The 25825-nt window shown below is 38.8% G+C and overlaps 2 protein-coding genes across 2 annotated transcripts in view; one reads left to right on the forward strand and one right to left on the reverse strand.

The window, feature by feature from the left end:
• sorcs3b (sortilin related VPS10 domain containing receptor 3b) overlaps positions 1-25825 on the reverse strand; it is a 56456-nt gene that overhangs the window by 13705 nt on the left and 16926 nt on the right. Inside the window, exons 2-15 of the mRNA XM_056767216.1 lie at positions 16840-16907; positions 12183-12282; positions 11443-11601; positions 11186-11259; positions 8954-9018; positions 7997-8115; positions 6942-7031; positions 6675-6854; positions 6072-6218; positions 4951-5053; positions 4216-4292; positions 3955-4046; positions 685-792; positions 137-254 (exon numbers count right to left, since the gene is read on the reverse strand). Coding sequence (XP_056623194.1) covers positions 137-254; positions 685-792; positions 3955-4046; positions 4216-4292; positions 4951-5053; positions 6072-6218; positions 6675-6854; positions 6942-7031; positions 7997-8115; positions 8954-9018; positions 11186-11259; positions 11443-11601; positions 12183-12282; positions 16840-16907 — 1500 coding nt within the window. The remainder of the gene's footprint in view (positions 1-136; positions 255-684; positions 793-3954; positions 4047-4215; positions 4293-4950; positions 5054-6071; positions 6219-6674; positions 6855-6941; positions 7032-7996; positions 8116-8953; positions 9019-11185; positions 11260-11442; positions 11602-12182; positions 12283-16839; positions 16908-25825) is intronic.
• Positions 17077-24628, forward strand: LOC130436483 (zona pellucida sperm-binding protein 4-like). Its single transcript, XM_056767143.1, has 10 exons — positions 17077-17220; positions 22816-23044; positions 23119-23306; positions 23374-23471; positions 23546-23703; positions 23802-23994; positions 24065-24212; positions 24297-24386; positions 24440-24506; positions 24624-24628. The coding sequence occupies exons 1-10, from the start codon at positions 17077-17079 to the stop codon at positions 24626-24628; spliced, it is 1320 nt and encodes a 439-aa protein (XP_056623121.1).

Raw genomic sequence — 25825 nt, forward strand, 5'->3', positions numbered from 1 at the left:
TGACAATAATCTCTCGTACTACCCCAATTAGTGAATTCAACTCCAAAAGATACTCATATAGAATGTTGAGTGAGTAAATAGCTCTTCACCACGGAGACTGAACAGTAAGGCGTGGTGATAAATGTTGGGTGACAACCTTGTTATGCAGGTGCCATGTCTGAAAGTCTCCGTCTGTGCATTTCCGCCCAAACAGGGAGCTGTAGTCACTCTTTATCAGCTGCCAGTCGGAGTGGTAACTAAAGTGTCCGAAGAATCTAACAGGACAGAAAAACGTAGAGTGAAAATAAGACCTGTTTACTTTTAATTCTTTGCAGTTTCTAATTGACCAAATAGTCTAGTAAAATATGATGAACAACAACATCTAAAAGAAAAGAAAGGCAAACGGAAATCTAAAAGTGCATTAAAACCAAAGGAAATAAAGTATATTTAACAGATGATACATAAAATGGAGTGTCAATTAAACTGTGGTGCTATTAGTATATAGATCAAAGTATAAAGTTATCAAGACAACCGTTCAGACATGCAGAGTTATGATGAAGTCATTTCATGCCGTGATCTAAACTGATAACGATGACGCCAGTGAGTGAAGGTTCATTACTGACACCTTCTGGACCATTTAGATCAGTGTGATCGAACGGATGAGGTGGAGATCTGCAATGCCAGTAAGGATATGAGCTTTCTTACGTAATGATGTGATTTTCCGTCTCCGGAGTCATCAAAACCCCGTCAACAAACAGAGGAGTAGATGAAAAGCTGAGTCTATCCCACTGCCTGCCTTCATCCAAACTAATCCTACAAACACACAGACACCTTTATCAATTCACTGTTGAACTAGATTAGATTCATATTCTTATTAATATAGCCTACTGTACAAAGAACATTTGTCAAATGTAATCGATGCAATTGTGCAGTCATCTGAGAATATTTAGCGGATCCACAAACAAGTCATTACCAAGTCACTGCATTAACATTTAATGTGGGCTACATCTGCATAATTACAGTAAAATCAAATCTAATATATGCTTGTTGGAAAAAAAATATCTAAACAAAATCATACTCCATAAACGATTTCTGTTTACATTACCCTCTAGTCATTTTAGTCATGTAAAATGCAGATTGTCTCATCGCACATTCAGTCTATTATTTCTCATCTACATTACGCTGCTCTCTTTCTTTCATTTTTTTGCATAATGTTTATTATGTTACAGTGTTATGGTGCTTCTATAGTTTAGTTTTTAGTTTTTGTACACTGGCAATTATTTTAAAGCTTCTTTCTACTTCACATCTTGTCCAGGTGACTTTTTCCCATTTAGTCATTCGATCCTTATTAATTTAATCTTTATTCATTTTATTTATAGTTTTTACTTATAGTTTCGTTTCATTTTATAGTTTTACTATTCATGACTCATGATAATTTTCGCTATATTTGCTAACTATATAGTTTGGAAGTAGGCGATATTGGACGCAGCCATTGTCTGCCATTAGCACATTTAAAAGTTATTTTTCAAGTTTTCATGACAACAGTATTATTTAACTCAGTTACATTTTTTTCATAACTAAACTTGTGTTGAGTTGTTGAGTGCGAGATGTGATTTGAACAGCTTATATTTTGACCAACTCTCTTAAATATACTTGAATTATGGCTCATTTGAAAGTAAAACCTGATGCTTCCTTCAAGGGAAGAAGTTGGAAAAGACTACCATTCCTCCTACAGATGTTTACTTCTGCAGAGGCTGTCGCTGGACACCGAAGACTGTTTTAAACTTGGGACCAAAGACACTTCAGTGAGCCTGTGAGTCATTTGTCATGCAAAATTCATGGTGAAAAAATACAGCACCCCTTTCACGAATATAAAGTTTCATACAGTAGAACTCTTTAAATAACTCACATATTTGTTTGTTTATTTATTAATATTGCATTTAAAATTACTGAACCATTTAAAAATGTATTTGGTCTTTTTTATTTCAATTTTAAAATTACGCCCATAAAAAGTCTAGTGTGTTTGTTTACCAAGCACTGAATTGATGAAGCATTTCAAATTAATGTCAGACAGGCAAGGGATAAAACTCAATACATTATTATTGACAACACGAGTTGTTATTATTGAACTTGTGTGGAGTTGTTATTCTGAGGAAAGTGTGCTTTCAAAATATTTTTTCAACGAAATGTCCTAAATATTCTTTAATTATGCCCCATAGAAACGAAAACCTGGATGCTCTGTCCAGGGTCTGCAATAAGGACGACCAAATCAACAACAGAAGTTTCCTCCATCAGAAGCTGGCGCTGGACAGCGAAGAACTTGGAACAAAATCCATCGCACTGAGCACTCTCAAAAGAAACAAGTAACCTTGCAATGGGTATAGTCACAAACTATACAAGGAGTACTAGGCGACTGCTAAGAATCACATCCTTCTTGGAGCAATGCATAAAAGCAGAAAACCTCTAAAGGGTAACATGTATAGCAAGGTGAATACCCATCTGGAGATGATTGAATGTGGACCATCCATGATGCATTCCATCAACGAGGAACCTCCTCGCAAACAACTCAAAGAATATGTGACAGCGCAAGCAAAGCTTTGAAGTGCCTGAGCCCAGTGGTGGATACCAGAGTGCCTCACAGAGAGCGATACTCAGATCTTTTCAGTGCACTCCTGAATGGACACCCACAGCTAATGACTCTCATAAGGGTCCAGCAATAACGAAATTCAGAAAATGTGATGCAGAATTCTTACAATGGCGTCAGCCCTGTGGAGAAACCCTGAAAAGCACAGTGAGACCTCTCGCTGGATCCCACCCTTACCCTCCAGAGTTATCAAAACCATTCCCTTACTGGGCACACCCAGAATTGGCTCAGCAAGAACAGAAAGAGGCTGCTTTTGTTATTAAAGGTGGCCTGGACTGTACTAAGCTCAACAGAGTAGCCAAAGAACTTTCCTGTTATTAAAAAAACAAGACAGAATTTACTACAACTATTTCAGGAAGAATGATAATGTATGTAAAAAATTCAAGACATTGTCTGCATGTACCTGCTTTGAAAAACTAAATTATAAACATATGTGTCTTGAGTTTTTATTCAACAGTCATATCACACGTATTTAGTGTATTGGAAAATAGAGTCAAATATGGTAAACACAAAAGGAACTTTTATCCTTTTATAACAACGAGGCATCCATCTTTTACTTTTCTTTACTTCAAGTGCTTTCAACCGTGACTTCCTAGTACTTCTTAACATATATAATAGTTTCTTCATGCCATCTTTTTGTTCGGAAAGAAAAGCAGTCTTTGTTTTTTTTGCTTTGATTTTTGTTGGTGTAAATGTGGGTCAAAGTCACCAAGATTGACAGTCAGACGCACAGATCTGACTTCTTTTCCAACATTAACAGCCCACATGAGGATAGGAATAATCTTCTGTAACCTAATTGATCCTGACAATGTTTCAGAGCTTAGCACATCAAAGCTGCGTGTGTGACGTGGCTGGAACAACATGTGAATGGAAACTCCGAATTCCACCTATGTGGAATTCCAACCTTAACCCCCAACACGAGCTTAAAAGCCCTGGTAAAAAACCCACCTGCACTACAAAGCCATGACAGACTTTTTCCTCTAAAAGGATTCAGTATGTTTGATATGATAAGACCCATTGCCTGCTGTTTATATCCGCTAGTACCCATCTCAAAGCTTTTATTTCAACCATGTGCAAACTTCTGAAACTTAGTTTAAATGTAAAACATCCAAAAGTTAGAGATAAGCTGTCATGAACTTAAAAAATGGGTGCAAGAAAAATGTATAATCTAGTTTAGTGTTTGTGTAACTAAATACTATTACATACACGCAGTAGGAATTATACTGTAGTATAATTTTTTATTGTTGTTTTTTAATAAAGCAGTCTATTTATTTGTTTGTGTGACAAGTGGGCACATGGATGCTTGTGTGGATTTGTGTAGTGTGTCTTACCATAAATACCGTGTGGGAACTGCAGATTGGGTAACAGCTAATAAAGCCCCTCCATGGTCCAAAAACCAAACGCTGTGCTCCTCTTCGAAAATCTAAAGAAAGCATTTGCAGAGTCATATGAGACAGCATCTCTTAGTGTTTCTCATATTTCTGTTACTTTCAGGTAGTTAGAGAGGTGATCAAGAATGTTGTTTTAATTTCCTAAGGGTACATTACAGCCCATACGCGCATATCTTTATTCCGAACAGGTTAGCTATTTACCTGTCTCCAGGTGTTACCAGCATCAGAAGAGATAAACATTCCTGTGTTAGAGAAGGACAGCTCGGGCCCAATGTTACCTGAGAGGGAAAAACACAAAAGTAACTCTGTTAGAAGGATTATTGATAAGAAAATTATACATTAGTAAAATAGAAAAAAAATTAGTGTAAAGAAAAGGTGTTTCTTTTAACAATCCCTGAAGCATAAAATATATAATGTTGAATCTATATGTTCTATAATACTCTATAATACTGATGACCAAATGAGAAAAAAACATGTTTTTTTGTTCCTGGCAGTGACAAAAAACACATTTTTCAAATTCTGCATTTATACATTCCGAGATGGTGAAAGTGATTGTGGAACAGCTGTCGGACACGACAGGCAATTATGAATGTGGAAGACGGCGGTCATACTTTCTGCATGCCCCGCATGGCCAACTTTCTAAGCGCGCATCTATCTGAGCTCATACGGGAGAACATTTGGGTTTGAGTCTCGAAGAAAATTTTATAATGAGTCTGACAAACCCAGAAGAATAGAGCGAAATTAGTTTTTGTTCTAACCATGACAACCTCATGGAAACGCATGGCTGTAACAATTTAAAAGCTCACGGTGTGACCGTTGCATATGTTTAAAAGCAACAACATTCAAACCAAATTTTCAGCCTAATTCATCAAGAACAACTCGAAAAGAAGTAAAAATAAAACACGAAAAAAGCAACTGGCACAGTTACACACACACCTGTGGCCACAATAATTCCTGGAGCGGATTGCTTGGTGGAGATAGTGTCAGGTGTGTAGGGGTTTTCAGACATCTGTAGGTGAAGGTGCAGGGAGCACGATGGCTGAAAATGAGAACATCAAACCGTATTAAATCATACGACGATATATTTACATTTATCTACATAATCTCAACAGACCAGAGCGTCAGCATTCAAAAACTGTGCAAATTAATCCGTTTCGGATTCTCTGCAGCTTCAGTCCGTATTTTTAGTACCCCCCTTACAATTAGTGCGACCCAGTTCTTTTGGAAACTAGCAAAATCAAATCTTCTATCGTAGAGCTTCTGCGAAACCTTAAAATGTATTTGATTTAAGCCACTTAGAATTCAGTGTGTGAAAGCTCTTTGTTAGTTCCCCTTTACACAACGTCCATCACAAATCAGTACATTTCAAATGAAATTGAACACGCAAGCAAGCACCTTCAAATTCATCAAAACATTGTTCTCTCTGGATGGCTCGTACATACTTCAAAATTCTTGTACTAGCAGCTCCTTAAAGTTGGTAACAAGTCCCAAAATACCCAAAGCACGAGGACTGTAAAAATCTGTTTCATCTCCTTTCTAAAGAATGACAACACATGTGCAAACACGAAGCTCGCTGTCTGTTGGTGCAGCAGAGAAAAAGTAATTAAGGTTTTCTAAGATCCACTGATAAATGAACTCCAGTTGTTCATGTTATGTCTTAATTGAAATCACCAATCTTCCAGAACAGTGTAAAACATCAGTGAAAGTCATTATACAGACACAGGGAAGGTAGTGTGTCTTAATCAAATCATCACAGGACTTAATTCAGAGCTATTGTGTGCTACCTCATGGTTCACCCGTGCGACTCACTGGGAGAGTAAAGGGATTCCTCTGTGTACGACTTAAATGTTAAAAATGATTCACACGTGACATGTGTAAACACTGTCAAATTTGACTTACTGTAATTGACGTGTGAGTATAACGTATACGACAAAGTGGGTTGTCTCTATAAGTAGCATTAACTGTATAAAGATAATTATGAGCATTATGCATTTTTTGTTGGTAAATGCGCTTTTGGCTACATTATAGTTAAAGGATTGGTAGGTGGTGCTTCTCACCAGGTTGCAGTTGATGTCATTTCCTGTAGCATCCTTTGTTGGCGGTTGCAGTAAGGCCCATGTCTGCCCTTTGTTGTAGGTGATATATGTTTTCATCTGTATGTCTTCTTTCTTATTGGCTATGATGAGCCCACTAACACCCAACACCTTCAGAGGACAGGAAACAAGGAATTATCAATCCGAACAAATGCTAACAGTATTCTTCTTTGTGTTCGGAACAATAATACAATCATTTTAATACGACGTGTTATTTTATTGTATCGCGTTCTATCCTATTATGCATAATCCTTGTTTTAATCTTTATTATTGCACACTTTTGCTTGCACATCAGTTTTTATTTACTCTAATTATCAGATTTTCTTTCTCTCTGTGTACACAGTGTTTTTTTATAACTTCAAACACTGCTTTTGTACAGCATTAAAATGTTCACTGTTCCACTTTCACAAATCCAAGAAGAAAGCCATGTTAATTACGAAATTCTACAAAAATCTACTGTATTACTGTGAACATTGCAGGTCTTCAATTTAACTGGCAAGTGCCCCAAAATTCTGACAGGCTGCACATCCATATTTCATCAAAGCTCAGTGATTGGCTGTCGCAGACCTTGTAGACATCAACGATGAGGTTTCCGGCAAGCCCGCGGGACGTGCGCAGGTTTGGCAGCGAGCGCGTAAAGTAGACTCCAGGAGTGTCAGAGATGTACAGACTGTAGGTGTCATTTTCATTCCACTCCTGCACGGCTGCGAGCACCTGCCCCTCATCTGTACTGACAATGTGCATGTCCTGTACGGGGAACAGCTGTTAAAGCCACACGCGCGCTTTTCGTCCGACAACTTTTCTTGACAGCTAGTGCTGTGTCATGTATCTTACTTTGGGTAGACAGTATTTCGGGAGCTGTATGGTCCTGAAGGGCCCTCGCTGGTAGGACACAAAGTACGTAGTTCTTCCAGCCGTGGTTAGCTGACAGACACAAAGGTCGGAGGGTGGATAGTAATGAGCACGACTACATTAAAGAACACTGCTAGTGAGAAAACATTATAGCAGTCAATTTTCACAATTATTTTCTATTTATTATCATTCACACAATTTGAATGTATTGGGTAAAGACAACTCAAAACTAAGACTTTGAATTCTTGACTGCAAGAAAACTAGTCGAGAGTAGTCACGTTGTCCCACAACTTGCACTCAAAATTGATCAAAAACACACGTGTCTTGAGAAAAAGGTTTAATTTGAAATGAATAAACTATATTTAATGCAAGTGCAAACCAAAAATAGATTTAAATTATGAAACCAACATGCAAAACCCTGCTTGAAAAATAAGCATGTGTGTGAATCGACTTTGATTCTCACTCAAAACCTTGTGTTCTTGTGACAACTTCCCCAACTATCCCCAGTCTCCCAAATCAAGCGGATTCTTGCTATCAAGCGGCAAACATAGTGTATTAAGGTGCTAATGCCCCAAATTGATCCAGTGTCAATACAGCTTAGATGTTCACAGAATGATACAGCGTGTTCACTTTTGCAGGGTGAGGATGGTGTTTTGCAACGCTGTTTTTCCTGTGAGGTACCGGGTGTCAGACAGTCTCTTGTCCCTGCGCTTTTTGAATCGATAACCTCATTATTCTCTGTCAACTCAAATTCAACAGCTTCAAGCTACAAAAGTCAAAAGAAAGTCGCTTGTATTGATAGAGGAGGGTCCAGGTTTGGGATTCTCGCTTAGAACGCTGTCCTCCCCTGGACCCCTTTTAAAGATGGAGAGGCTGGTTACAATGGTTATCACTCACTTACACGGCCACTGACAGAGATAAAAGGAGTGCTATAAAAAGAGTCAGAGATTACGCACACAAACACTGTCTGGATCATGTACGCGCATTAGCTTTACAACGTAACACTTGTACCTGTGTAAACGCACACATTTTCGTACCTGTAAGAAGATGTATTGGTCTTGCACTACCAAGGAGTTGGTGTCGATTCGGCCACTGAATGGATACTGCCTACCCTCCTCCGAACACTTTTGGGCTCGACAGGTAATATACTGCATTTCTTTGAGATACACACACAGATTTATCAACATAGGCCACGCTTTTGCACAAGACGCCTTGATCTATACCAAACAAAAAACAGATGATCAATATCTCTCTCACTTTCTCTAGTACACAAACTTCTACACAACAAACACAATGAAGGGCCGACACACACAGTCCCCACGCATCTCTGTCTAGCCAAATTAATCAGAGCTCTCCATTATCAGTCTCTCTACTAGCTATCCATCCTCACTCAGAAGGGAGAGAAAGAGGGGGTGGAAGAAAAAGTCAAGAGAAAGAAACAGAAAGAGAGAGACAGAAAGTCAAAGATCCAAACAGGAACAACAAATTGGGATTACCACTTATATGTTTCAAGCTAAAAGGAAGAAAATGCAAATGCTTTGCTAATGATGAGTTGGAGATATAAAAAAAGTTGTAATGCTTTGTAATTGCTATTGGAAAACAACCCATTGTTTAAGTTTTGAGATTTATGTCTACAAAAACTGAAGTGTTTGTTGTTACCACCGCATCACACAGATCACATTTCAACTTGTTCCTTCACTCTTGGCCAGTTTTGTTGGTTCTGATTTGTTTTTAAAAGTGTTTAATGCCCAACAATCTCCCATTAGGATAAGCTATAAGCCCAGCAGCCTGACAGAGCAAGACCAGATCCATTAACCATTGAGAGTTACTGTTGAGAAGGCATCGGAGAGGAAGTAAGAAAGACAGCATGAGAGACATTAGGAGAAAACAAGAGAGAGAGACAAACTAGAGCAAAGCAAAGGAAAAAGAAGGGAAGAGAAAGACATACAAAATCTAATTGATAAAGCAAAAGAGGGCAAGAAAGAGAGACTAACGTCCACTGTCAGTTCGGGCCTCGATGTGCACCAGGTCTGCATCTTTATCTAGACCACTCAGCGCCCTGAAAATCAAAAAAGGAAAGACAAAAAAGAACAGGACAGAGGAAAACAATCAGGAAAAGCTCCAGTGGAGAGGAGACGATGACGGAAGGATGGAAAAGGAGGTGCCAGCAGGGGATGGAGAGATGAGTACGGTAATAGCATAAGAGTGATGGAGCGATAGAAGAGGAGAGAGGAAGGATGGAGGGGTTGTGATGGACAGCATAATTCTGCTGCTCCAGTAGGAGACAGTCTGTCTGCAGTGAAACCTAATTGTTGCTCTGATGGCAATTAATCACAGACACACACTCCTGGCAGTTGCATGCTCACAAACCATGTTAGCAAACACATACACACATTCATTCTAACTTATTTTCAGTCTGCAAAAACTTAATCATGTCTTTAGGGATCATTTAAAAAAACAATTTTCCTTCCATTTTTTGAAGCCCCTTATATAATCTCATTTTTAATATTTCTGTCAAACACATTCTTGTAGATTCAAGTCACTCTTGTAGAGAGTTATAACAGTCTCTGTCTTAGTCTAATATTAAAACCCCTTTATTAAAATGTAACCTCAAACCTTCTCAGTCCTACGTATATAGCACCAAAACTGCTTTCAAAATCTTATACTGAGACTGAGAGATGTTTCAGTTCAGATCGAGGTTGTAAGATATTCTGATTTAAAATTAAAAAAATTGTTGAAATGCTCAAACTATAAGGGTAAGAGTTGGAAAGGAGCTTTACACAGTTTGACGCTTGAAACATTAAAACCATTAAAACCGCTCTAGCAAAGTCCCGCCTTCCAGTAAAACGAGCCAATCGTCAATCAATAAAGCCTGACGATTCTCTAGGGCAGGGGACCCACGAGACACTTGCCAGCCTGTGCGCAAGCGCAGTAGATGAGGCGATATCACAAAATGTGATTTTTAGCACAATTTAGGCTTAGCAAACCACACAAATCTGTCAAAATAAGGCACAATATACTGTATTAACATGAAGGAATTTTCCGTATTCATTTTTACAGTTTTTTGACTTGTATCTTACATTTTGCAGTGCATTAAATTGCATTTAAGCATTAACAGAAATGTCTGTAAAATAAAGGAAATTGTAATGGTAATTGTTTTTACAGTGTAATACAGTTCATGTCATGTTTACTTATTGATCAGAAATATGCTGTTTAATTTTTGCCAGAGATTTTAGAAATATCTGCTTTCCCCCACTCATGTAGATAGGACTGAGGACTTGCTATGACGTAAATAACAGCCCAGAGATGTTGCAAACATGGCCGCCGAGTGGCACGACTTCCGTTAACGGACTTTGGTATTTCTGACTCTCAGTTTAAACAATCCTTCTATTATCTCAGTCTGAATTTAACCAGTCTTATGTGAAACCCTCTCTTAAAACTTCAGTCTGAATTTGACATCGGCCTGAATTTAAACCTCCCTTCAATTATCTAAGTCGGGTTTAAACATCCCTCACACACCAAATCTGATAATAAGTCCCTTATAGCCTGAGTCACCTGAATCTGTAGTCACCAAACCAAGAACACAGCGGGGCTCACTGACACATACACAAGCAGAACAAGTGTGTGTGTGTGTGCCGCAGAGAGAACCAGTGAAAGAAAGATGTATTATATATATTTTGGGGTAATTCACATGAGGTGCTGAGTTTGTGTCTGTGTATAGGGATGTTAAGCCCAGGGGTGCAGACATGTTGTTGGCTGTCTCTACAGCTCATCGAGCATGTGACAGCCAACCAGTTACTCTGACTACACCCCACACAAACATGTCCGCACAAAACCCACAATCTCACACTGATGGGATTAAAATATAAAACCCGATCAAAATTCCACACATACGGTTATATGACGGTGGAGAGACGTGAAGTGATGACAGTGAGATAGATTGAGGTGGATAGGAAGATAAAGAGAGAGAAGGGGACGGAAAAGAGACATACAGAGTAACAGTGTAATATATTAGTGTGTTTGTGAAAATATCAGTATCAGATGTAAGGGTAAAGACGAGAGTGGGATTAATATCAGTTTAATTTTCAGCAAGTGCTGGAGTGTATGCGTGCAGGTATATTCTTGCGTCAGATTCATTTTCAGTGTGAAATTGCACTGGAGGCGTGATATGTGAGATTGATGATTATTAAAAATATTACTCCTCAGTTTATGTGTGTGAGTCATACCAGTAGAATCGCCCTGGAGTTACTCGTTCATGAACAAGAATCCACTTCTTCCCGAAGTCTACAGAACTGTACAGCTACATCCAAATGAAAAACACACACATTCACTGTAAGATGCCTAACTACAGCCAACAAAGGTAATTATCTTGCTCATACTTAATTATCCCCATTATCTGCTTTTAATTGTTTCTTACAATTAGACCCTCTTGAGGCTATAGGAATGTGTGTGTGTTTCTATGCATATGTGAGTGTGTGTATACCCTCTGGTCATGGCTATAAGCCAATATCCAATTCTCCTGCGTAGGGTGAAACAGAAGACTCATAATGTAGAAGTTAATATTGAACTTTTGAAAAGTTGCGCCTTCGTCGGAACTGATAAGTAAACTGCTTTCCACCTCCGGGTCGGATAAGATCAGGATCTGAGCGGGAGAAAGAATGACAGCAGAATTAATCTTTACATTTTCTGACTGACGTAAATTTACATTAAAATTAAATTAAAAGAGTTCATTTTACATTTTTATTTTATGATGTTTTTATACATTTTCATTTATCATGTTTTTATTGTGTTTTCCTGTGTTAGTTATCTGTACTTTATTTCTAATAAAAGTTATCTGTTTTTTAACATGAACTGTAAATTTATTTCAAATGTAAATTTATATTTATTTATTGTTTAATGTTTATGATGTATTGGGACAAACCTAACTTTCTATCATTAGTTGGACAGACATACAGATAGCTTAGTACTGTTCTGCTTTTTTATGTCTTATCATGTTTTTATTGTGTTTTACTTTGTTAGTTAGCTGTATTTAGTTGTCATTATTACGTAGTCGAAACAACCCAACAGCAGTTTGATAGATATTAATTGAAATGCACATTAAAAACATGATTTTTAAACATCATTGAACAGAGTTATCTGTTTTTTAACATGAACTCTTCAAATGTAAATTTATATGTATTTATTTTTAAATGTTTATTATTTGTATTGGGACAAATAACCTACCTTCCTCTTATTGGTCGGACAGACGTACAGATAGCTCAGCATTGTTCTGCTCATCACTTTATCTGTCAGCTTTTCGTACGTTGCCCCAAAATCTACAGACCTACAAAAATACATACACATTTGATTCAAGTTCGGTCCCCCGGCAGGACAAGCTCAAAATATGCAGCAAACAACAAGAAATTCATGCTGGTTTGAACTTCTTTCTTAACCCGCACAAGCATTGAAATGTAAGAAAAGGGATGCGCTAACCACGGCATTGCAGGCTAGCTCGTAAAGTTTCAGCCGTAATTAACTGAAGCTAAAATTTCTCTCCGTCGTGTATATGTGTGTGTCTCTGTTCCATCCGAACTCATTAACGCTGTCTCTTCTCCGTCAGGTATGGCTGCAGACAGGAGTGTCTGCCGTACTCTTCCAAGTATAATAACGCTAATGGTTTTGGACGAGATAGTTGCGTGCTGTGGCGCTCGGGGTGCGCACGTGCGTATTGTCTAAAGCATTATCGGTTGGAGTGCTCAATTCTGTGTACGTTGAGAACGTTCTAACACTGACACTTTAACCATCTCGACACATGGCATACAATTACGCCGCACTCTCTCTGAGTCTCGGTCGTTCTGAGCCCCCGAGGTTATTTGGGTTGTGTAAGCTGCTCTACAGCGGCACAGGTGAAGAGGAAGATGGTTCACTGAGCACCCTCAAAGGATGGTGAGTGCCTAAAAAGCTCCTCTGTCGTTTCTGGTCCTGTTACCCCCTGTGTCTCTGTGCTCAAGAAGTGCCTGAATTGTTCAGAAGAGTACATTACTTCTCTACATGGGACAAACACAGGCGAGTGTACATGTGTTTATTTGCACACGGCACGGGAAGTTTGGATACTCTCTAGCATGTATCTTTATTTCGAGCACAGGAGAGTGTGATTAACTAGCTCCTCTGAATGAGTCGTGATTTGTCTTCATATCCCCCCCTTATGCTGCCAACACCAACATCCATTAATCTTTCATACTGTTATTACCGACATCATTTACTATAGCCTGCAAGCTGAGCTTTAACATTCACCTCTTTTAATAACATGATACCACCATCTCCCCCTCACCCCCTATCCGATGCCGTGACTCTCTTTCTGTCTCACTACCACCTCTTTACTCATTTTCTCTCTGCACTTGCTCTCCTAAGTCTCTCTCTCTCATCACTTCTTCCATTTCACACTTTCCTCTATCTCATTTCCTGTTTATGCCATTTCTGTTTGAGGAAGTTTGATAATGGCTCTGTTTTTCTCTGTAAACCCCCCACCTCAGTCCTCTCTCCGAGTGACACACACCAGGAGAGGAAATCTCATCAGGGCTCGCAGCCAAAAAGAAATTAAACAAAGCCTTCCTTCAAGGTGATTGCAGTGTGAGTGTTTGTGTGTACTTGTGGGTCTGCAGTGATGGCATGTTGATAAAGGATGATGTCATTTTGCATTGCTCCGGACTGAACAAATCTCGCAAAAAACATATCATGTGGCCAGTCTAGGTATGACAACATTGTCCTTCTTATTATTTTCATTAAAATGGACAAAAGTCCATACAAATATTAAATCTCGGCAGCTGTATTGATGTTGCTTATTAGTATGCAATAACAAATGTCTTTGTGCTTGCCTTTTCAAATTCAATGCATACAATTTAAATTCAGCTGTTCTTTAATGGGGGAAAAACATTTTAAGGGGGATGATTTTTTATAGAATGCATTCTACTTAGTTATATCAATATCTCTTTTTGAAACATAAAATTGCAGGTTATTTAACGTACTCATATTAACATGGGTTCAAGTCAAATGAGATCAAATTAACATGAAGTCGTCAGCTCACCTGTAAACCCTAAAAGATTGCAAATCCTTTTTATCCATAATTATGGATTGCAGATTAAAGATAATACATATACAAATATTATAAATACAGAAAAAATTGGATACGATGCAGAAAGATGACTTTTTGAAAATAAGAAAGACTGCTAAACTACAGTAACAATTGAATGCTGTATTGTCATTAAAGCTGACTTTAATGAAGCGCATTCAATTTGTCAACGTCTTATCTTTAAAACACAAAAGTTTGACTGATCTTAACATAACAGGACTGAAAACTTTAGAACCATAAAGTAGAGGGAACATACTAATTCATTGGGAACGAGATAGTCATTTAAAAATTGAGGGTCTGGGGGTCTTTAAATTGAATTCAAAGTTCCTTAATGGGACTGAATTGTAGATTTGACCGGGAGCTGATTTAATAGATAAAATAGTTTGGAAATACTCAAGTGAGAAGCGCCCCAGTTGAGCAGAGAATTGTAAAACAGACTCTCTCAGACAGCCAGAGAGAAATGCATTGCAGCAGTCTAATACAGAAGTTAAAAAAGGATACCGAAGTAAGAGGAGTTTTTCAGCAATTTATAAAAAGCCAGAGAAGTGTTTTGTGAATACTGACGGATTACAAATGACTAAATGGTTGTTCTCTGTAATGTAAACTCAAAATTAATGGGAAAGAAAATTAAAAAAGCAAGATGACAGAATGTACAGTCAGTGCTTTCTTTCTTTCAGTCTAAGCATGGCTTAAACAGCTACCTTGCGATTCTTTTCTTTTCATTGTCTACACACTATGGCAGAGAGAGAGAGGCAGGTCATGGTACAGAGTGTCCCAGGAGCAGACAGGGATTAAGTACTTCACCCAGGGGCACATCAGCAATGTTTCAGAGAAAGTGCTTCAGAGCAGAATTTTATCCCAGGTGTTTGCCATTCATCGGCTGGTGTTGTTGCCACTAACACAGTTGCGGCTAATGTAAAAATGTGTGTTCACATCTGATTCGTAATCGGCTAGAGGCCTCATACTAATACTGCAGTCTTATCAGATTATTTTATTCTTGCTGGGCCAGCAGTGCTGCAGTAGTAAAAGTCAACATGAACGGTATTACGTATTTCATGAAAAAAATACATATTTCTAAATGTGAAACAGAATGTAAAACAGAATATTAAATGAAGCAGGAAATATAGGACAGGATTGAATCTGTGGGGAATTAATTGATTGTGAAAAGTGGGTGATTTATGTCAGAACAGTGTCAGACATGATTGTGAGCTTGCAGACGATAGTGGAGACCGCTCCCCTCCTGAAATGCTCTGATACCTGTCAGCACCCTCCTTCGAGGATGGAGATAAAATCCGAGTTCACTGGTCAAGTTCGACCTCATGATGCTACTGATGTTATATTTAAAATCAATTTCAGCTTCACTCACATGAAACACGGCAACTGAATCAAAACTCGGAGCTTCTTCTGATACCTTTCTTTTAGCACTAAAGGACTATTGTGTGATTTTTAGCGGCATAAATTTCAACAAATGGCTCACTCCGCACCTCTAGGGCTGGGCGATGTGTTAAAAAAAAGTGATAATCGACTTTAAAATCACCGCGATATACGATAATATTGCGTGTGTTTGACTTCATGCAACGTTGTGCAGACGATCAATCTGCGGATATGGACCGGGAGGGAATTCGTTCTGGACCCGCCAAGTGCCAAACACGCACCCAGGCACGCGTGCACACACACACATCACAGCTTTTCAGGAGGGGAGCAGTCTACACTATCGGCTGCAAGCTAGAAATAAAAATATTAGAAATATGTATTTTTTTTCATAAAATACGTAACATTAACCTTCATGCTAAGCTTTCATAGCATGATAATGTTATAACGCGTATCTTCAATTATTATCATTATCGTCTGGTATCTGTCCGTTGTAAATGACATCGGGATATTTGCGAGACACCGGCGATATACGAGAACATCGTCACATCACCCAGCCCTACACCCCTCCCTTTTGAAGCAATACCGTGGCTGACACAGGGCTTACGTCATCACGTTTCTTCCTGAAAGAGATGAGCAGTTTCTCTGTTTAGAGCTACTGTAGAAACAACATGGCGACATGGCAACAAAATTCCACCCAAGCAGACCCGTGCTGTGTGTAGGTAGAAATATCTCATTCTAAGGTAATAAAATCAAAACCCTTCATTATGTACTGTAAGGTCTTTGTGCACCTCTGAAAACACATTTATTCCTTATGTCAAAAGATTCTTGAATAAATGATACACTGGACCTTTAATATAATACAGCGATAAAAGCACAAAACAGAATTGTTAAATTATATTAAATTTAAACCTAAAGATAAAAAGATATGGAACAATAAAAAAATAAAAGCTAATTGAAAATATTATTAAAACCACTGAAAACAGAACTATAATAACATTGGTCGCAACCCTCAACATAGCTAACAATCATAAAAAAACTATTATTCATGTTTTCATTACTATTCTCAAAGTAACTTAAACTTAAAATGCTGAACACTTCCTCATTTGTAAGACGCTTTGGAGAAAAGTGTCTAAATTATAAATTTACCTAATTATATCTAATCTTATCATACAGAAATTCACAAACATTCCTCTAAAATCAGAAAGGAAATGCAGAAAAAGCCTAACCATAATGAATACCAAACCATACGTTGGTGCAGACCAGGGGATTCTGTGTTTACAAGCTTTTCTGAAGAGCTGTACCAGAGGAGCACCAGAACGCTGATGCCCAATGGACTATCAAGTCAATAAATGAATAAACTCAGGAAAAATGTGTTTCCATGCACAGAAGTGAGTTTACCTCCAGAGTGAACTTTCTGTCACAGTTCCGAGGTTAAAGTCGAACAGTTTTGTCAGAATCAGGATCACCTGAAAAGAAAACATGGAGACATTTAACAAATCACCAAGCAATCTCCATTTATGCATTTCCCTAGCTAGAACGCTCTTAATGTGCTACGCTAAATGATAAAATGTCTGTCAGGCAGCCTCGCAGTGATGGATGAGAGTAAATATCAGGTGTGAATTTTATTATCTGGAGATGACAGCAGAAGAAGAGGCAATGCACTCAGAGCCAGGACAGCCTGATGGAGGTAATGATGATCAGGGTGGAAAAACAACAACGGTCCGCACACATACGCAAAAGCACGCTCAAGCTGTCAAATGTCAGGCTGAAACGTGGCAGGTAAAACGCTCTGCTCTTCCCACCTGACAAAACATTCTGAGCACACGCTCGTAAACAACGGTGTACAAATGAGCATATGTCTTTGCTTTTGAGTTTTTACCGTCATTTTTTTATAAATAAGACGAGAGACAGAAAGAGACAGAGACGGAGGGAAAAAGGAAGATAAACACTTTGAATCAAAAGCCGACATTAAGTGGTCCCTTTGCGTCCTTGTCTGGGAGAAAATGCACTGTCTTCTGTATTGCGTCCTCATGCTAATGAATATTAGTCTAAGAGGTCTAATATTTCATTTCACACTTCATGACTGTTCCCCAAAGAGAGTTCAGTCAACAAGAGTATTATCAATAAAGGTACCATATTTACCTAAGCATAGATGAATAATAAGAAGTCTGTACACAGAAGTGACATATTGTGAGCCTCAAACACTATTGTTTCCTCCTTCTTATGTAGATCTTTGCATGCAAAAGACCACTGAAAAGAGGCCAATCCCAACATAACATAGATCTTACATCGTGATGTACCTCCCCAACGTTGCATATACCCGCCCATGTTCTAAGCCAGTCTGACGTGCACAGCCGGATCATCGGAAGTTCTTTAGGTATGGTGAATAGGGTTGAGCGAAGTCTATCAAATTGGCATCGGATGATATCTACAATGAAACTTCATAATGGACGATGACATTGTTCTTCTTTAAACAAGCCACGACCTTATGAACTGAGGCATGTATAGGCGCAAACTGCGCAGAGACACGTCTTCTCTATACAGCTCGAGCTGGACATTTATCAAGTCAGATGTGTGTCATCTGTACAGTGCAAGCTTCACAGTTATAAACTCATGCGCATCTTCTTTATACAATGCAAAATGCGCAGACACAAGTCTTCTTTAAAGAGCTGCAGAGTTATAAAGGCAGGCGGGTATGATCTGAACAGTGCGAGTGCCCATTTAGCCTTGATTATATTTGTTTACGATGCAATTTGCAGCCAGCAGCACAGAGCAGTGAGTCACGTGACAAAAGTGAAAGGGACAGTTTTTCGAACCTTGGACAATATCAAGCAGGCTTCGCTCAGCGTTTTGATACTGATTTAAGAATGGGGCAATTCCGACCATATTGCCATTACAACCCCCACCGCAAGAAGTGATTTTAGCCACTTCTTCCATTTCACGCCTGACCGTAGCGATCTGTTGGTTTTGTGAGCTAATGGCATGAGCCGAGCAGCGAAACAGCCAATCAGAGCAGAGCTCAACAATATTATTAATGACCCTTCCAAATAAGGAATAACAGACCATTTAATTCTAGGGACAAATCCTAGGGTTGTAAATGGACATGTAAAACCGTTTCTGGATAATGTACTTAATAAAGCCACATACCCTTTATGTAAATATCAGAGAGCAATTTAACATTGTATCAATGAAGTCTTTGATACCTTTAAGAGAAAAGAGAAACTATAATTCACAAAACTAAGAAGCCACAAACAGAAGAATTATAGGAAAACCTAATATTAGTAATCTGTGATTTTACAAACAACACCACACTGGGACCGGCATTGATATGTGTGTAACCTTCACACATTTCACAGCCCCACCTGTGACGGGAGAACTTCATCTCAGGTTAATTAACCAATCAGAAGAGGACAAACTATTAGCATATCCAAATACAGCATATCTGAAAGTGCAAGACCCCAGTCAAACTCACTCAGCTTCCTGAACCAGTAAACCAACCCTGTTACTGGAACTAATTACAACCTCCTACAACAGAGAGAGAGAGAGAGTCCATAGGGCTGAAAATGAATATTAATATCAAAGTAAAGGTTTCAATTGTTGGTTCCTATGAGGTCAATAATATGTGCAGAGATGTTATGCAGATTTAATTACATTTGCATATGAATGGTAGGTTTGATCAGTCCATGTTCAGACTTGGATCAGATTCATTTTAAACATGAATGACTTACTGTCATATTACAGTCAATGCACTGCGGTCCATTCAACGTCTTTATTCTTCTAACCTCAAATATATAAAACAACTTCACCATTAGATTCATCTATTTGTCGCTTTTGTTCCCTTTGAATTATCATGTGAAACATGTCAACAGCGCTGAAGATTTCAGAACGCTTTTTAGCCGGAGCTGATTTGGCATAAAATTCTCATTAACCATTAAACCTCACAACTGCAAATTTCCATAATTCACATATCTATTTCATTTGCTTTATTGCATTTAGCCATGAAATGCGATTATCTAAATTGCAGCTAATAATCTTGCGTACGGCCTTTTGTTGTCCTCTGTGTGATACCATGGCAACAACTCTGACTAAGACCAATCATTATCTGGCAAAGGCTGCTCACTTGGCAGTGACATCAAGTAGCAGTGAAATCAAAAACAATAACTGTCTGGAATAAGAACATATGGCATTATACAACTGAAATAGTTGATGCTTCTTCAAGAGGAAGCTGACAATGTTTTTATAGCACTTTTATAGAAAGATGTATCACTTAAGGACTCTTTTTTTTCCAAACTCTGCTGCCTGTAAGTGGTCCAAGATATACGTGGTAGGAAAACATTCTTTGTGATTCTATCTTTGGTCGTCAAAGGTATCATCCAGAGCTCATTCTGAAGCTAACAATTAAAGTAGAATAACACCGATGTACTGGTCTAAATTACCATTATTGAGACCTGAGAACCAGACTCTCCTCAGATCTTTCCAAATTTCAAACATCCATCTATGTTTCATACAGCCCCAAATCTTACACTTTAATTTATGCTTATATATTTAATCTGAATCTAATTCTGTATTGTATATTCCATCTGAATCAGCACAAAAACACAAAGAAGCTTACACATTTCTTTTATTATTCACAATACAAGACTTTAAAAGCAACCACTGAAAAATAAAAGAACTGTTTGATTATCTGACCATAAAATAGAATTATTCTGTTTTATTTTAGGTTTTTGTGGACCATGACATTTTAAAGAAGATCTAAGGCAAACCCCAAAGTGGAGGATCAGCCTTTAAACACCACTCATGGGAAATCACTATACAACTGTAAACTCCGGCTTTAAAACTCCAACTTGTTAAAAATTTAAACATATATAGAGTGCGACAGGTTGACATTTTAAAATCAATTTGTGAACTGAACGGTTTTTTTCTCTCCCTGTCATGTATAGACATTATTAAATGTTGATATTCTTAAAGATAAAACAACTTTATTCATTTTTAAGAGAAGAATATACTGCATGTTATTGTAAAGGTTTTTCTATTTTTTCTTGCCAAAGATGTTATGATTCTCGGGAGGGGACATGGCTGGAGATGGAGAACCCAAATGCAGGCAGACACAGACGGCAGGGGTAACAAAGGTGTTTATTTTACAAATAACAATACTAAACAAACAGGCAAAACAAAACCCACAAGGGGGTAACAGGACAGGATAAAAATATAAACTTTAACAAGGACAAGAACACTGACTAACTAGACTACAAAACAAACACTAAACTAACACTTACTAGACACAGGGAACAGGGAACAGGGAACAGGGAACAGGGAACAGGGAACAGGGAACGACGATGGCATGGAATATTAACAAAGGGAACAAACACAGGATCATAACGAGGAACAGGTGCTGGGGATAAGCACTGAGGAGAGGCTGACGAGGAACGAGATGTAGGGAACAATGACGAGACACGAGAAAGAATCATTCAATCTCACATAAAACCATATGCCATGACTCCACTCAAATAACACGAATAAACATGACGTGATAGTGGAATCATGACACAAAGATCATGAAGACATGGAAAAACTCCTTATTATAGACATCTCTCTTTGTTCTCACACCTGCATAACTGATTTACAAGACATATTACTGGACAAGATTATTAAACAAACATAACTTAAGCTGTGTTTGGATGGGAATAGTTTTCCCTGTGGATATTTGAGGTGAATTCATACATACTTTGTGATATTAATCCCATCCTAATCAAACATCTGTGATATTCTCACACAACCTCTGTAAATTACCTACTCTTTTTTTTTCATCTGACTCTTGGGTCCCCTGAGAAATCTAATCCTGTCTGTATATGTATGCCTCTGATTCCTATGCTGAATAATGCAACTAAAGCTAAATTTCTTTGTTGTGCTGCCTGGTAAACCTTTATTATGAATTTTGACCTTTTGTCAACTTTCTACTAAAGCAGGGGTTCCCAAACTTTTCAGCCCGCAAACCCCAAAATAACAGTGCCACGGACTCGAGACTCCCACTATCCTCAGAGGTGGTTAAAGTATACAAACATTGCGTGGAACTGCGCACATGAACTTATTAGGTCTATCCAAGCACATGCATTATGACAACACAAAAGAACACCACACACATAACATACAATATGACTTTATAGATAATTACTCATTACTTTACTTTTTGTTCTATATAAAGCATGAACTATTACGGGTGGTCAAATTTAATCAAACTGATTTGAGTGCTGATGGATGTCCTCTCTATGTAAATAATTGCATCTTTTCGTACCTGAGGACGATGGCCGTTCTGACTACAGCTCTTATCCGCCCTCCTCCGCCTCCCTGCGTTGTCTTTGGTTGATATTAACCGACGTTTCATTTCTACAAATAAAAATATTCTAAACTTAAAGCGTGAAACATAATCTGCCTGTACATATGGGAACTGCTGCACCTAACCTGATGCGGTTGCTAATGTGATGTAATCACCTCAGGGGTCATGATCGAGGGAACGGAAATTCCTAAGGCTGAAGGCTTTTTATTTGAATGGTTTTATTTTGAACTTAACTTTTATTTAAACTTATTGATTAAATACGCTATTCCTAATAATAAACAAATATTTCACAACGTCCTGGAATGTACCTATCAATTGATAGGTTGAACACCGCCTCCACAGCAGTATATTAATGACTACTTCTCTAGCCCCACCCACCGGTTTGCGAATGACTTAAGCAATGTACACATTGTGCACACTCCCGCATTTCTGATGATTGACAAACTGGTAACCATAGCGACATATGTTTCAGCTAAAGATTTGTTTTGTCCATCAGTTTGAACTAAACAGCTGATACGCGCTGTGTTGTGTTTAAACAGTTTTGCAGTGTTGCCATGTTTGTTATTAATAAGTGCTTTGATGCTTATTGTTTGGTCTTACGTCAAAAAGCCTCTGCGCTTAGTTGTCAATAAATGTTCAGTTGCAGATTTTGAGATTTTTTGGTCTTATAAAATATTTAAACAATTCGCATTTTATGGTTTATTTTCCTCTTGTCTTTATTTGCTTATTTTTTCTGTGAAGATCTGGCAAACCTGTCACTTTAGCGAAGGGCTCTCGAAAGCGCTAGCCCAGTGTCATATGTGCAAAAGTGAGTAAACAGAAATCAACCTGTTTGTAGCTTTCAGAAGGTCTGGAGAACCATCATTGTTAATTGATCAAGGAGGAGCTACAATTTCTGACTGACAATTTACAGAGTATATAAGACCAAACACACAACTCTCAGAGTGTCTGCTTGTGTCAGGATGGCTGGAACTACAGGGATGGTTTGGTTAGTGGCTATTTGTGTATGGTTTTGTGCTTTCTGTCGCGCTGTGCCACAGTTTCGCAATTTCCCCCAAGAGCCTCAATCTTCAGTCTTCCAGCAAAATGAACAACAGTTTTCTCAGAAGTTTCAACTTCAGAAGCCAGTGGTGCAGTCAGAACCTCTTGACAAGTGTGCTGTAGCTGATTATGAGCAGATCCAGTGTGGACAACCTGGTATCAGTGGTGCCGAGTGTGAAGCTATAAACTGCTGCTTTAATGGACAGCAGTGTTATTATGGGATGTCGGGTAAGGGTGTTGGACCAGTGAAATGTTTCTTGCCAAGCTGATTCTCTGATAACTTCCTCTTTCTCTCCTTACAGTGACTGTCCAGTGTGTAAGAGATGGTCAGTTTGTGTTAGTGGTGGCTAGAGATGTTACTCTGCCTCATCTGAGTCTGGACACGGTCCGTCTGCTGGGTGGAAATGAAGCACCTTGTGGTCCTGTTGGTTCCACGCCTTCCTTTGCCATATACCAGTTTCCTGTCACTGCCTGTGGCACCAGCATGATGGTGAGTTTGCTGTTGATGATTTGGATGTCTAGAACAGATTTGATGTTAATCGTGTCTTTGCTTGCAGGAGGAAAATGGTTATGTGGTGTATGAGAACAGAATGACTTCATCCTATGAAGTGGGGATTGGACCTCTTGGCTCCATCACAAGGGACAGTCAATTTGAGTAGGTCATCTTTGTTTTCTCTCAGGACTGTGAATCCTTGAACGGGTGTAAGAAGCTCACTGTTTGTTGTGTAGACTTCTCTTCCAGTGTAGATATTCTGCTACAGCTGTGGAAGCTCTGGTTGTGGAGGTCAACACCGTTCCACCACCTCCACCTGTAGCTGCCCCTGGACCCCTCAGGGTGGAGCTTAGACTAGCAAACGGTCAATGCATCACTAAAGGTTGTGCAGAAGGTAACAATGTGCTAGTCTTCAAAAATACCTCTGAGTGGTACTTGTAGCACTGTTCTCAAACTCTAGATGGGAACAGTAACACGAATGTTCATCCTCAGGAGATGAAGCGTATACCTCCTTCTACGGTGAGGATGAGTATCCAGTCACAAAAGTCCTGCGAGAGCCTGTGTATGTTGAGGTGCGCATTTTGGAGAGGACTGACCCCAATCTTTTCCTGATGTTGGGACGCTGTTGGGCTACTTCAACCCCTAGTCCTCTCAGTCTACCCCAGTGGGATCTTCTAGTTGATGGGTGAGTAGAATCCAAACGATTTGTCAAGATAGTGTGCAGTGAATGAATCCTGACTGTTACTTCTGTTTAGATGTCCTTACCAGGATGACCGTTACCTGACCGCACTGGTTCCTGAAGTTGGCTCGTCTGGTCTTCAGTTCCCAACCCACTACAAGCGCTTCATTGTGAAGATGTTCACATTTGTGGATCCATCATCACTGGCCCCTCTGCAGGAGACTGTATGATTTCCTTACAGCCTTCAGTATCTTCTAAATTGCCTTTTGTAGTTGTTGCTAAAGCTGAACTATTTTTTTTTTTGTCAGATTTATATTCACTGTAGTACCGCGGTGTGCCACCCTGCTTCTGGCTCCTGTGAGCAGAGCTGTGCCAGGAAACGTAGGTGTTTCACTACGGTTTGTGTACAATATCAAAAGACATCATTTTCATCTTCTGACTCTTGTTCCAGGGAGAGCTGTTTCTGGAAAAAGGAGTGAAGAAACTGTGGTTTCCAGTGGAGGTGTTTTCTTTACAATGTAAATTTCATTGCTGCTTTTAATAAAGTTGCTAGACTCTACCTGTTGTTAGGATTTGTTTACACTGGCATTATCAGGAGTTTTTGGTTGACAGATTAAAGATGTACTCTTAAACAGCTTGATAGCTGGTGGTTTTTGGCTATGCAGACCAAAGATAGTGACGCAAGCATGTGCAAAATTCTTTCTCTCTTGATTCCCTGTGACTTAAAGCCCTGATAGCTTTATGCCATAAATTATGGTTTCATGTTACTCAAAATGTAGATTTAATTGCATTGAGTTTTTAGGGGATGTAGGCTGTCTAAACATGGAGTAATTTAACTTGTGCTTGGAACTAGTAAGCTGTTTTGGGTTTCTGTTAAACAAGGCTGTACTCTTTAGTGATGGTTCACCAAACAATTGTCATTTTAAACCTTTATGAATTTCTACCACAGAACACAAGATGTTGAAGTTTGTTACCGAACAGCACTGAAACCGATTCACTGCTATTGTATGGTCACAAGCACTGCAATGAATGGGGGCCACTTGACAACATTCTTAATATCTTTTGTATTCGCTTAATAGATTACATTTTTTTTTGTTTGGATGCTGAATAGTAAAATTACTACAAGGTCTTGATCATTAATGTTGTATTGTCAAACACATGGGTTCCCAAACTTCAGGCCGTGACCCCCAAAACAACAGTGCCAGGGACTAGAGACCCCCACTATCCTCAGAGGTGGTTAAAGTATACAAACTTTGCACTCATGCACTTATTAGGTCTACCTTAACACGTGCATTATGACAATACAAAAGAACACAGTAACACTATGCCTTTATAGTTATTTACTCTTTACATTGATTGCTATACATAAACCATGAAAAATTACGGATCCTCAAATTTCTTCAAACTGATTCGAGTGCAGATGGATGCCCTCTTTATGCAAATGTCGGGCTCTTTTCGTACCTGAGGATGGAATTTCTGACTGCAGCTCTTCACCACCCTCCTCCGTAGGCCGCCCTGCCTTGTCTTTGGTTGATATTAACCGACGTTTCATTTCTACAAATAAAAATATTCTAAACTTAAAGCGTGAAACATAATCTGCCTGTACATGTGGGAACTGCTGCACCTAACCTGATGCGGTTGCTAATGTGATGTAATCACCTCAGGGGTCATGATCGAGGGAAAGGAAATTCCTAAGGCTGATGGCATTTTATTTGAATGGTTTTATTTTGAACTTAACTATTTTTTTTAAACGTATTGATTAAATACGCTATTCCTAATAATAAACAAATATTTTACATGGTCCTGGAATGTACCTATCAATCGATAGGTTGAACAC

This window comes from Triplophysa dalaica, chromosome 15 (genome assembly GCF_015846415.1).
Source record: "Triplophysa dalaica isolate WHDGS20190420 chromosome 15, ASM1584641v1, whole genome shotgun sequence".
Lineage (NCBI taxonomy): Eukaryota > Metazoa > Chordata > Actinopteri > Cypriniformes > Nemacheilidae > Triplophysa > Triplophysa dalaica.